The 14,500-nt window shown below is 38.5% G+C and overlaps 1 protein-coding gene across 4 annotated transcripts; it reads right to left on the bottom strand.

The window, feature by feature from the left end:
* Positions 1–84: 84 nt before the first annotated feature.
* Positions 85–14,360, bottom strand: LOC141907980 (calcium-binding mitochondrial carrier protein SCaMC-2-like). Of its 4 annotated transcripts, none has more exons than XM_074797722.1 (9): positions 14,140–14,360; positions 13,853–13,979; positions 13,663–13,750; positions 6,554–6,668; positions 5,027–5,185; positions 4,519–4,671; positions 3,571–3,849; positions 2,935–3,082; positions 85–2,573 (listed from the first exon to the last, which is right to left on the bottom strand). In XM_074797722.1, exons 1-9 carry the CDS (start codon positions 14,326–14,328, stop codon positions 2,401–2,403), a joined length of 1,431 nt encoding a protein of 476 aa, XP_074653823.1. In that variant the 5' UTR covers positions 14,329–14,360; the 3' UTR covers positions 85–2,400. The 4 variants fall into 4 exon arrangements, with proteins under 4 accessions (XP_074653823.1, XP_074653824.1, XP_074653826.1 ...); XM_074797723.1 differs by lacking the exon at positions 6,554–6,668 and adding an exon at positions 12,625–12,733; XM_074797725.1 differs by lacking the exons at positions 13,663–13,750; positions 13,853–13,979; positions 14,140–14,360 and adding an exon at positions 8,916–9,160.
* Positions 14,361–14,500: the final 140 nt, after the last annotated feature.

The following is a 14,500-nucleotide window of genomic DNA, read 5'->3' on the forward strand; positions in this document are numbered from 1 at the left end:
TATTGGGCATTCGGTCGGGACAAAAGTCATAGTCGTCCAAATCTGAGAAAAACCTCTTCAACAATGTAATAAACAAGACACATATTTATCAAGTTATTCATAAAAAGTTTATTAATTTCAATAACATAATTCTTAACAAGATTTAATGGCATCATACACAGCTGATAGTTTCTATTCGAGCGAGCGATACCCAAATATGAAAGAAGCATTCGAATAATGACGCATATGAAACGAATAAAAGATCTGAATCCTAGCAGTCTATAAGATCCTATTTATAAGTGATCTCGAGGCTAATTTTCACCGTTGGAAAAGATCAGATTCTTTACTGATAATACCAATCATGCGTGAAGGAAGCTGGCCAAGTCTAACCCAAAATAATCCTATATTCAACGTGTCCATGTACGACTGTTCTACAGTATCAGATGTTAGCGAGTTTTGTAGGTTGTAAAAAGAAGCCAGGATTCACAGAGGTAAGATTACATCAGTAAAACATAAGCAAACGAACTAGCTTCAAAGTATACATTCTATTTCATAACTAAGCCCGACGAATAACATACTTTACTTTACAACACAGGTTATCTTCTTTTCATGAATGTTTACTTTGAAATGGGAAAAATATGCACACAAAATAAGTATTTGTGTGAAGGAGTGGAATGCAAGGTGTTCGAAATGTTGCCCAATCATGTAACAAAAAACACGACAACGTATAAATTTTTTCAACTGAAAATTGAATAAATTATAAATTACACCGATTTCACAGAGGTGCACTCAAGTATTTCACGATAATGAATTAAATACGTTGACAACAGCCAGTTTATTGGTGAGTTTATCTATTTTTTACCGTTTACAACAAGCAGGAAAAAAAATCTTGGTACGAAAAGCTGCACGAGTAGGAGAATCACTCGTCCATCTGATTCACCATCGTTAACAACTAGAGATTAAATACGCGCACTAAAGTTTTTTTTGTAGAAAAAATCTAAGTAGTGAGTGTGAGATGCAGTACATTCATACTTAACACTCAGTATCACAGTAAATAGATATATAGAGATACCCAGACGCCGAGGCTGGTAATAACCGGTTTAAATCGGTACCTTACATACAGGCAGTTCATACTGTTATAACCACACCCTTTTTTACTCAATGAATGAATCACAATAAACTGATTAAAACATTCGTTTTTTTTTTAAATGAAACCCTTCAACTTTCCGAGGTACATGTACACACGTACTCGTCCTAATTATCAAAAAGCCAGTACAAACGGAATGAATTCCTTTCAAAGACTTCATCACAAATAAGTTGATCTCGACAAATCACTGTATTTCATATACGCACAATACTTTGGGTGTACGTACATTTTATTTGACCGGGTTATTGAAGCAGATATGGAAAATTAAATAGACTTTCATATATAAATATATGCATATACTCAGTACAACTGACTGTGCTATTTCATTATTATATCGTGTTCAGTTGATAATAATTATTTAAAAAAACCTCGAAAGTAGAATAGACTGTACTGTTAAAACAGAGACCCCCTATAGCCACTACACTAAAGAAATTCCAAGCATCAACTTTTCAAAATCAAGGATTTCAATCCGAAAGAAAAATTATTTTAAGACTCAAATCTTGAACAAGTGAAGTTGATACTCAGGACCCAGTTCCACAGTTGTGAGTTAGAGTTAACTCTGAGTTAAAATTAGTTCATTTTCAATGAGTTAACTCAAAGTCAAATCTTAACACCGAACTGTGGAACTGGACCCAGGTCAGTTACTACATAGTTTGTTAATGTGACAGCGATCATGTTTTCGGTATATTGTAGATACGAGTATATATACTTTATTAGAAGATGAGAACAGATAATGGCATTCTCTCTTAGCCTAGACTCGAGTTACTGTGAAAATCAGTTCAATTTTCTTTTCTACTTCGAGAAAATTATGAACAACGTTTAATGAGAGGCCCTATATTCGTTTATTACTTGCATCAGCTGCTTCGACCTTGAACCGCTTCATAACTATCAAATCATTCTTCCTTATTCTCCGCAATAAGTGATAGCAGAATTGATCGCTCATCCTCGATACCCATCGTCAATACCAACGGTATCATTTTGTCTATTTCGGGGCCGTTCATAAATCTCCCACTTCTCCCGATGGACATACCAGGAGGGTTGAAAAATCAGCACGCATACATACTTCACGAACAGCCCCTTTACAAATTCATATATTTTCTTATTCGGTTATGAAGTACGAATAAACGAAAACTAAAATCCTCGTTTTGTCCAAAATAAATATCGATACCACGCGCTATGCGTACTCGCTATATATCACTTCATTTCTAGTTTTGGACCCTGTAGGAGTAAGGAATAAGATTCATTTAGTGTCGCAGCGTTCGGACGATGGCGGTTTATGTGATGTTACTGGACAGAAGTTTCCTAACGTGTTCGTATATAACGTAGCTTATACTGACGGCCGGCGCCACTTTCAAAAAGTTGGGCGCCAAACCGCGGTATAGTCCGAAAGGTCCTTCTTCTTTCACGATCGTTTTAATCAATGACACGAAGGAAGCTTTACTGTCAACTGAAAAAGAAAAAGTAAATTCTGATTTACAATAAATTCTTATTAGAGGCCATGGGCCAGTTGCTCATAAGTTGGTTAAAGATAACTACCGGTAACTGGTTGGTTATTTCTAACTTACTTTAGAGCAACTGGTCCCAGAACGTCCTAATTGTATAGCCTTTACGGTTCAGTTCAGCCTCTATCAACAATTTACTAATTCTACTGTGTTCTACGTATTTTTGTAATTCTCAATTGATGCCGACATAAATATTACTATTATCATCATCATCATCATTGATTTGCTTCCAAAGTTTTGATTTAAATTTCATTCCATTTCTTCTACACCATATTTCAAACTCATAATTCACTTCATATCTCTCACCTTTAGCTTGTAATTTAGTTCTAACTAATGCCAACGGGTAGCTAGCTAGTTGACCGCACGTACTGCTCGTCGTACCACACGCCAATAGAACCATCACCCCGGGATCGGCGTTATCCGGATGTTTGGCTATGTAATAATTTTTCAACGTCTGCGAAGAGAATTAACCGCACACATTTATTCAAATCATCGAGTAATTTGAAACTGCCACAGTACAACGTAACAGATTTCGATCAGGGGCGGATCCAGGGGGCAGTGTTTTCAATAAGAAATTAACAAGCCAGGTCCCTTTGAAGTCCCATAATATGTCACAGTCCCGGAAATGAAGGCTGTTTTGAAAAGGGGACCAGGCTCTTATTGAAAACACTGTGGGGGGTTTCTGAGGGTTCTGGAATACTGTCGAGCTTTGTCTGTGCACCTTGAAGATGCCCCTAAATCTATGGATTTGACGTAAAACTGCCATTGTTTGGCATGATTTGGTGTAGTAAGTACCCCTGAAAACCACAAATTTGACGTTAAGTGCCTTTTTTGATTTGACATAGTGCCCTCCCCCGTAATAGTGAGTGGCCTTATACAATTTGGAACCGCCCTCGAGATAGGGCCCTGTATCCACCCCTGTCGACGATTAATTATATCTACCTCATATATAGCAAGATCAATGCCGGCGTATGGAATAATGCCGATTATATTCGGTATGTACCCGCGATAAAACACGCGTAGTCCGTCTTTTTTGTAGATTTTCTTGGCGCAGTCGAACATGCCGGTGTATTCGCCGCTTTTACGCAGCGCCAGACGCGTTTTCAGAACCTCCATCGGATAGATGATCGTCTGCGAGATCGCTCCGGCCATCGAACCCGACAGGAAACGTTCGTACAGCTGTAAATCGCGGTTGTCGTCGCCGCGAAACAATCGTTTCACCTGAAAATATAATTATTACTCATAATTTTACGCTCCCTACTTCAACTACGGTCAACTCCGCAGAGTTCAGTCGGGTAACTCATCAAAACTCAGTCAATCGTTTAATGCCTCTTAATACGATAAGCTGGATATTCCCCAGAGACTACTGCGCATATCCCTCCACACAGTTCTTGTGGAATTACACACTTTGATTCAAAGGTGCCCACTTTCTGCAAATCTACAAATTCCCTGATTTTTTCTGATTCTTTGAGTTTACCGGGTTTTTCAGTTCAGTGGCCACCCTGCATTCCCACAACTGGAACATCGTTTATCTCGAAGCTAGTCTATAGTCTAGTTCTGATGTATTTGACTTACACAGAGTTGTTTACAACACTGAATCAGGGTCTGATCTAAGCACTCGTCCGATTGCCCGGGACAAGTATATTCTCATTAGAGCAAGTAGGCTATCGTACTTTCCACCAGGCTCATGCAAATTTAAGTGTTTATGCTTTCTTCCTACTTGATACAACGGATGATTGCAGATGATTGTGCAGATGATTGTACAACCAATCGGACTGCCTGTATAGGGCAAGTTGATTTTTGAGGGGGCTAGCAAAATATCGGATATGCTTGCTTTCATTCCTTAGATCTGACCCCATGAATAGATGACTAGCTAGGTCGCACACGTACCTGTTCGTAAGCCATAAATTTCATGGCCGATTCGGGAGCAATTTTGATTACATTGACACCGTTGCCTCTCCACAGCGACTTCACGCCGCCTTCTCTCAACATCGATTTAAACCCGCTGTAAATACCCAGTTGATTCTTCTTGGAAGCATGAACCTGTAATAAACGTGATTTAAGAATATTAGTCATTCTTATAAGCCTACCACATGCAAGCCGAAATTGTCAACTTGGACCCTCAGTTGTTGGTTAAGTTGGACTCCATCCAGAGTTTAAGTGGTTATTTCCGATGTATGGACCAGACTACCTGGGGTCAGAGGGGAGATGGGTTCACCAAAAATAGTGGTTTTATTGAAATGAACTAAAAAATTATTCTGATTTTGAGGGAACTTCGACATTTTTTGGAGTAATCGAGCTCTTAAAAAGAATTTCAAACTTCTCTCAAATAACAGTCGTAGTCAGGTCTGAATGAACCAAAGCCGTCGTAGGGTCTTAGATTCCGTAAATGTCTTACCTGCAGTAATACTTTCAACCGATCGAGTGGAGCTGTACACGTTCGCGACACGGCACCGGCCGACCCGCCCGCCACCAGGGAGCGCCACCACATTCCCGATTGTATCTCCTCTTGCGTGAAGTCATCGGGAACGACGGAATTCTCACCGATATCGATGATCTAAGAGAGAAGGCGAACAAATTAACGATTTTTTATTTCGGCGAACGACATTCGTTTTCATTTCAGGAAATTTTTTCGGAACTTTATTACGAAATCGCCGCAGTACAATGTACGTACGACAGGTTTTCGTCGAACGAGTGAAAAGATCATGCACATAAAAACGAAGCGTTTGAATGAGAAGCGAATTGAAAAAATATTTCCATTCATTCGATTATCAAGACATTCGTGCTAAATCTTAAGTTTTAAGCATGGGTACGGTTACATAGCACAAACGGGTAGACAAATTCAAAGAGTTAAAGTGTGTACGATCAAGAAAGGAAGGACACACCATAAACATTACATAGTTTTTTGTCCCGTATTATGAATATATATGTATGTATATATTATTACGATTATATGTAAAATCAACGTTATCTTCTACACATATAGAATAAAACTTCGACATCTCGTAAATAGTCAACACAACGTACTAGGAACTATAGAAATATCGAAACGAAATATCGAAGAAAAAAAATAAATAAATTTGCAAATCAACGAATAACTGTGATATGAAAGTCGGAAAGTAAAAATTCAAGAGAATCGGTTTTTCGAGGTTTCCTAGTACTTACACACTGAGGAGTGCGGTCAAAATGAAATAGTAATGAATTTGTTAGAACATCATACACCGAACACAAGATAAGAACATGAAAACGTATCGAACGACGATAGGATCGTTTGTACATGATACGGTATAACAGTTTTCTTCGTTTCATCTAGTTAAATATATAGCATCGGAAAAGTTACAGAAAGCAGCATTGCGTAGCAAGGTCGCAGCAGGTTCTCGCACGGCAAATGATGCAACAGTAATCTCGCTTTATTATTTAGTTATTATCAATTATGAAAATACGTCGTAATACAACGACACCGAAGGGTTACGGAAAATAGGGATCGTCGGGTTACACACACACACACACGCATAAAGCAGAGCCGAGGACGTTCGGATGGGAACCATTTCTCTAAACGACAGACACACCCGTCTTACCACCGTTAGCTTCTTTAAAAGCAAACGAGAACAGATTCAGCAAAAAAAAAAGAAAGAAAATAAACTGAATTTGAAATCGAATAGATAGATAAGAAAGATGACACACAAGGAGAAAAAGGGGAAATAAACTTTGGATAAGTCGAAATTTGTCTGGTGCTAATCGAAAGTTCGAAAACAATCTTCAACGGATCGATGGTCGTTCGTTAGGGAGCCCAAGTCAATCCCAGGTTTATCTATTTCGTCGATTAAAATGATTTGGACCGCAAACCTCAGGTGTAACCGAGTCAAACAAACTGTTCAAATCGATGGTTATGGATTTAAAAATCTATAGTTCTACGGAAGCTTACTGTGTTAGCATGTCGCCAATAGTGGAGTATATCTAGAATATCACAACTCGGATGGTATATTAGGTATTCTCGCCATTCATTCCAATCTACCCGTAAAGTCCCATCCTTGTCCATTCTACAACGAAAAACCACGTCACAGCAAATCTTTACCTCATCGCTACACGGGCGGTCTCCGTTCTACGGGTACGGGCGGCGTCGCGGCTATATCGCCTAGAAAAAGTTCCATTCGTACCGGTAGTCCTGCTCGATAAGTGGATCGAAAAATGCCAAAAAAACCCTCCCTTTTTATTTAGACCGGCCCGACAAACATTTTAGGAATTCCCCGATTCGATAATAAAACATAAGTCAAAATTGAGCAATTGAAAGGAGGAAGTAAATAAACAGAATTTCCCATCTATATTTAGAATCGAAAATACCTTTCAATCGTCCATAAATTTGAAGTGTTTGTTTCCATATAGTGGATTTCCAAAGACATAGCGTCAATAAGAAAACATTCCTTATGACATACTCATTATTGGGCGCCATCCAGTGTTCTCCATAATAGGTTTTACAGGGGGGCAGCCACGCCTTTTATTTTCACATCGACCCCTCTGAAAATCAGCCACCCCATACAAAACGTGTGCTGTCCGAAACAGAAATGGAAGATTACACCAAAATTAAGCTTAAATTTTCAGCAATTTTTGGGGGATCAAAAGCCTTGCTACTTCAGCTGCTACGATGTCACACACTTAACACTGAATGCAGCGGCAGTCCCTTAAAGTTCCAGCATATGGAGAACACTGCCGCTTCTTAAGGGTCGAATTTGTTACAGGGATTAGCGATTTAGAAGACAGAGCGGGCAGGAAATACGATTCGAAATGAAACATTTCATAGGCGGCGAACTTTCATTCATTCGCACGGAGCCGTACTGCGAGCGAGCCCGACGCGGCGAAAAAAATTCCATCGAGACTCGACGACGACGAAGAGTCTCGGTCTCGTATATAGCTGTATTTGAAGCCGAGTATTGCTATATAGTACTGGAATATAATACTGATGATATAATATGACACACGTGGTGGTCAGGTATACATTGAGTTTTACAGGAAGCATGCCGGCTGTAGATTGAGTGGATGACACTGAACACAAAAACGTATATGGATACGATGTCAACTTATATCGTTTTAAACGAGAAATATCTGTAAACTGGATGGAGCTACATTTATAGTATGTACCGCTGTACTAACTACGAAAACAAAATCTTTCTACGCAAAAGGATTCTTCATGCAATCATACATTTCACTACGTTACAAATGACTCTAATGATTTTAAGGTTAATTAACTTTTATATACCAGGGACATGTACAGTTTACAAGTTTCATATCGAAACCCTATTTAACGAGAATCAGGTGCCTTCACTTTCAAGAGTCCGAAATGATGTCTTCGGTGTTCAATTCATGATGAGTTTCGATTTTAATCTTTTAATCTTAATTTCACTGTGTAAACAGTGGATTCTGACTTAACGATCTCTTTTCTTCTCCACATCTGGGTATGTACGGACTAAACGGACTAATCTCTACTAAAAACACTGATGTTGTTCCTGACTATATCTGTGTGTCTGCTGCATTCACTAACAATGCCTATCGTGATGATTATCAACTCGAATGAATTCATTTTATCGATTTATCGTATAAAACCTGTTGACATTGACATAGAATTTTGAAATCGAACCGAGAAATAGATAGATAAGGGTGTGGGTGGGAGGCGTGGGCGCCAGTTGACACATGTTAATAGGCGTTAATGTCTCCATATAGCAATGACTTACAATTAACCATCCCTACTGTTTAAAATCACTACAACTTATCACTTTCCAAACGTATTCCAGCATTGTAAGCTACGACTACCTGATTTACTGAACAATGTTACTTAAGATCTCAACATGAGATGCGAATCACAATTTGAATATAAAATCATTAATACTCTATCAGAATGTCATTTACCAAAATTAAACCTATTCCTAACAAACCATAACATTAGAACACGCATTGATATAACAACAACCTTGGGAGTAATGATATAACAACCTTGGGAGTAATTATCTCGATAGGAGAAGAGATAATTACTCAAACATGTAACCTACGAGCAATTATACAATGCTTGCAGGTTATATCCTAGAGATCGCAGGGATGTATTTCTTGTATAACTTCATACCATTCAATGCTGTTGGCTAACCTTTCACTACTGAACTAAACATATTCTTAGCTCTACTAGGGATACTATTAGATGATCTGTAATTCAGAACGCATTGAATATACCAGGATCGCGGTGGGCTAACCGATGATACCGGAGATACCAGGACCGCGGTGGGCTAACCAACGATACATACCTTTCCTTCGTGGCCGTCGGAATCGAGTCGTTTCCTACGCGGTCGCGGACTAGCCGGCGAATCGCCGCCGGGACGCAATACGGGAATCTCGAAATCGGCGTCGCGCAACCGATCATTCGCGAACGGCGCGTCCGAGTTTCTGAATACTATACGACTGTAGAGACAGTTCACGACGTAGAATCCGTGTTTATCACAGCAATATTTCAATACGTTGAGATCGACGTTCTCCGACGATTGGCGTAAAACGTTTTTCAAACTCGAGAACACAAACTGCGGTAGAATACTACAAACATCATTACCGGTAGTTACATCTTCGCTATTTAAATGCCTTACGTTTCCCATTTTATTTACAGCTGTTTCGGCGGTTTTGCCGACGAGATCTTTCCTAATAAATGCTTCGGTTTTCGTCACCGGTCGCGACACACCGTCCCGCCAGTAGTCCGACCGCGCGGCGACGTCGTCGTCATTGTACGACGCGCCGCCCATACACCGCGTCCAAATCTGTCGACATCGATCGCAGAAGTTCGAGACGTCATTCTCGAAATCGTCGAAGTCTTCGATCATAATACGTTCAGCTAAGATCGCCGGAAACTTCCTCGAATAAATCGTAGGATGTACGAAAATTTATCTTTTAAATACTATTTCTTGTTCTACTTCCTTACACACAGCCGTATATGCTGACTATACTGCCGGTATCTTGTACTGATGAGTACGGCTCTCAACCAGTCAGTTTTATACCGCTGTACTGTAGTACTGCATGTGTATATGAATTCCTGGTATTACACGACAGAACTGACGTCAGGCGGTAGACATAGACTGTTAATCATTCGACCAATCAGTACGGCGCAATTCAAATTCACCAGTCAGTAATTTCTAATAGACGATTATTTCCGTGTCAATAGAATATATCGTTGTTCCAACACGACAATAAAGCTCTCTACACCAGTTCAAACAAAGGAAAGGCAAAACATACTGGATTCGTCGATAAAGATTTCGGTTTCCAATTTGGATCTGCTGTTATTGATTCAGCGAGTTCACCTCAGTTCACTCAGTACATGAGTGAATTCAAAAGCTGAACGTGGCACTTTTTATTCCGATCATAATACACCGTTCTTATCGAAATGGCTTGTAAATTTTCCCAGGGACCCAGACAATATGTTCACCTCCCTTGTTTTACTAATCTTCAAGGCCTAGCTGCTAGAAAAAACAGTCATACACATCTAGCCTAGAGTCAGCCTAAAAAAACTCATTAATGCTGAAAAACGTTTTCGAATTATTCATAACACTTAATACGATCAGTTAATGGGCCATTCACAGGCGTATTAGGGTTTAAAAACCAAATTCAACGGTTACCGAGCAATTCAACAAAAAGGAAACCGTTGAATAAAGCATTTTCATTTCATTAAGGACGCAATTTGAAAGTATCGGTAATTATGGAATTTTTTTAATGAATCTAATCGATAACCAACGTCAGCATATTGTCACGTGTAACGCTGCATGGACGACACATGATAGAGCAGACGCGCATGATCTCTTAAACGCTATCATGGTGATATCACGACGCGAAAACACCTCGTCTTCAAGAATACGTCACGGGTTTTTACTTCACAGATCAAGATTCGATACAAGACAATATTACTAAATTTTGAAATCGAATAATTTCGAGTATTCATAATTCAGTGAAATGATATTATTGTGATCAAATATTTGTTAATAAAAGTTTTAAAATTTCTATTCCAGTTCTACCAGTATATAAACATAGGGTTAACAGCCTTTGAAAACGACTGGACAATCCTCTATGTCATTTATGACCAAAACTTGTTGGAATGTTCGCGTTAGTTCAAAACAAGAATTCAGACTGCACATACACATACGCACACATGAAGGAAAAGACAATCAGCCGATTCACGATAATTCGAATTATTTCAGTCACGGAATACTTCGCAAGAAGAAAGCGTGAACTAAATCAAATCACAGCAGTTTTTGCCCTTGAACTTAACGAAAATGGAAATATCCAAATAATACTTCTGAAATTCTTTTATCAAAGGAAATCAATTACTTTTTGTAACTATTGATTCAGTATTTTGTCCGCCTTTTAGCTATCACGAAAATTGTTTTTCTCTCCTTAGATTAAATGTCTTATAAAGATTTCCCTATATCTTGTTTAATACGAAGTGTTAACGGCTGAATCTAAACGATTTTTTTCGCTTTTGTATTTCGTGCAAAAGCGATCCGATTTATTTCTATTAGTAAAACGCGCTATATAGGAAAATGAACAATCATTACATATGATTATCACGTAAATGTATATATCATTATCATGTATGATTTAACAGTTACTTAAACCCACGAGTTATTCAAAGTTCACCTACAAAGTCTTAAGGCCAGCCATACCGGCTAAGAAGATTATACCTCTAACTACAATGCTTTAACTTCAATAATGTAATTTACGCATACAGAAATATGACCTGAAACAATGCAAATTTAGGGTACGGTAGTTCAAATCAGTTCACGGCTTAAGTTCATTTAGGGAAATTGAAAGAATGAATAACAAACCAATATAGACAACTTATAGATTATCCTACCAATCGTATGAATTAGGAAGCCTGCTCATCTATAATAACTGTAGGAATTAATTACCAGAACTAAGAAAACAAATCATAAAATCGTTTTTAGAAAATACGGTGAAAAGTCACACATTAGAAGAGAAAGGCATAAGGAGAAAGTAATGTTAAAATCCGAGTTGCTACCCACACAACACACACACGGCAAAGTTTGTGGATAAAGTTGCGTCAAAATAATACTTCAACAACACAGGCGCAAGAACTCAAACACATGTGCTCAGATAAGATTAAAATTAAAAAGAAATATGAAAATGAAAATACACGCTATTTTATATCATTATATAACTATGTAGATGTAAATATATATAGGATATAAGTTCTCTCTCTCCCTCTCTCTTTACCAACCTTACATGCCAGCGAGTATTTCAAATATGAATTTTTGAGTCTAAAAGAATTGCAGTTCATGAGCTAAAAGCAATCAGATGCCAGTTAAAAATAGCCTCATCTATCTATAAGCAATCAGATGCCATTTAAAGATCATTTCAAAAGGATTTTTTATTTTTCATTTATTAGTAATTAAGAATTTTAGAAGGTGAATCAAAATTTACGAGAAATCGGCTACGGTTAGGTGCACAGCATTCAAGCATAAGAGTAATCATCTGAATAAAGTAGGATGGAAAGAGAGAGAGAGAGCGATGGATAATTGTTTATTAATTATTATCATTATCTATTAATTGATAATTCATCGCTGTAGTAGTTATCATTGAATACTGAAGCAGGATTGAAATATGATGACGGAAGCAGTGTAAGTAGTACCCATCCACTCCATCCAACAAGCATGCTTACTACTCAAAAAGTTTTTTTTAGTTAGAATGGTATACGCCCTCCATGCGCAAAGTGATAAACTGCTTGCTACCAATGGCTGCAGGTGAGAGTTCATTCTCAAAATCCGATGGATTAATTAACGAACGGTCTCAAAAATATCCAAATTTGGAAAGCAGTGCTATAAGCGAGAGCTGCGTTGAATACGAAAGGCGTTTCGAGATCGCGCAGTCAAATTGGTATAAAAAACAATTCGATCACCATGCACAATAAGAAAAAACCGGCGTGCGGGCACCAGTCTAAATTAGAACAGTAATTCTTACTGTAGAATGCTTCCAGAACTGCACGATATCCTTGAGTGAGTTGGGAGCTAACAGAAGGAAATCGCGCCATTCGTCGAACTCGATGGTCAGGTTACCATCTTTATCCATCCTGAAACGAACAATCAATCAGTACACGTTGCCGTGGTAACCGCTACATACATCGGACGAACGGACGGCCATCGCGGCAACGACATCAACAGATATCTATTATCATATAGGCCTAACTATAGTAATCACTAAAATGATGACAATGATGGAAGTATGATATTTAACAATACTCCAAATGAGATGAGCCAAACGAACCTAGCATTGATAATTACATACAGCCAACCCCAGTTAATCCGTAAATGCAACTATTAAAACTATCTACATTTTGATAAGATTTTTTTTACATGTTTTGATCCATTTCATCTGATCTCTTCTCAGTGTCTTATCTAACTATCTTCCTTAAACTGTCAGTATCACTGATAACTGCAGGGACGGATCCAGGGGCATGTTGTGACCATATCGACCAATAAAAAGGGCATAAATTCTCAATTTAGGGCGGAAAGGCATATCAGCAAAATTTTGGAAATTTTACTATCATTTTAGAGCTTTCTGAGAATCTCTGAGAGGCATTTAGTCAAGAAACATAGGTTATATATTTAAGAAAAATATCTATTGTGTATCTCAGGTAGTTACAACGGCAAATTGTGATACGAAGAAAAAAATAATGAGGCACTTTTAGATTCCGACCGTGTCAGGCGACACGGTCTAAATCCGCCCCTGGACTGGGCGCTTATAAGGGAATAATCATAACTCAAAACTGGTGGGACCAATCTAAATGGATTTAGCACTTGGGCCTATATGGTTTAATCTGGGACGGAATGAGCAAGGTTGACCGTATATAGATAACAGCACTATCCGTGAAATTGTACAGTCTCACGCTAATAATCTAAAAAGAAATTTCATGGCGATCTGAGGCAGCAATTTATTCATAAACAATGCAACGAATTAACAGATTCAAAGTCGTGGACACAACGACTTGTTTTCACTTACTTTTTCATCAATTTTTCGGCTTCAGATAAATCGATTCTAATACCGAGTTTCCTGAGTGATTGCATAATCTCATGAGGGTCGAGATGACCTGAGAAATTGTATAAAATGATACGCATTAATACACCGGACCAGGATCGGCGCTAGAAATCTGAAATTCTGGCGTATCTGAGTCTCCGCGATCGATACTAACCATCCTTATTAATGTCCAAGTTGGAAAAGACCAGTTTGAGCTGTTTTTCATGCTGTAGAACGTAATGTACAAATTCACCGAAATCTAAATGTCCGTCTTTGTTGAGATCCGACTTCGTAACGATATTCTGAAAAAAGTATCGAATTAAAAAAATTACATAAACGCTTTGCCATATTTTCCTTGATCCTTTATTCTCGTTTGTGAGCCAAGGAATATTAATATTTTGCAAGGTTCGATTCTCAAGTAGTAAAAACAACGTTAAAACTATGTCATCGGAGCAAACCTACCTGTGCCTGTCCTGGATATGTTGGAACTCCCATATCTTCGAAGGCTTTAGATAAATCGTTCACGTCGATTCTTCCATCTTTATTCACGTCTAATTTGTCGAATAGTTTCTGCAGTCTCGTCTCTTCCTCTGGATTGATGTGATGCAAGGCTGCTTCGCCCAATTTATGGACGTCATTTTCTCCAGTCATTTTTTGTCCTGTTAGCCCTGTCCCATATCTATATTTAGACTGGTGGCCGGCCAGGTAAGTGGCGCCAGTGGTTTGGAGTTAACCCCAACGCGACCCAACCACTTGTTGAATGCGAGTAGGTTCGAATCCTCAAATAATACTACATAAACCGCTTTTTTACTTCGTATGGTAA

Source organism: Tubulanus polymorphus, chromosome 7, assembly GCF_964204645.1.
Source record: "Tubulanus polymorphus chromosome 7, tnTubPoly1.2, whole genome shotgun sequence".
NCBI lineage: Eukaryota > Metazoa > Nemertea > Palaeonemertea > Tubulaniformes > Tubulanidae > Tubulanus > Tubulanus polymorphus.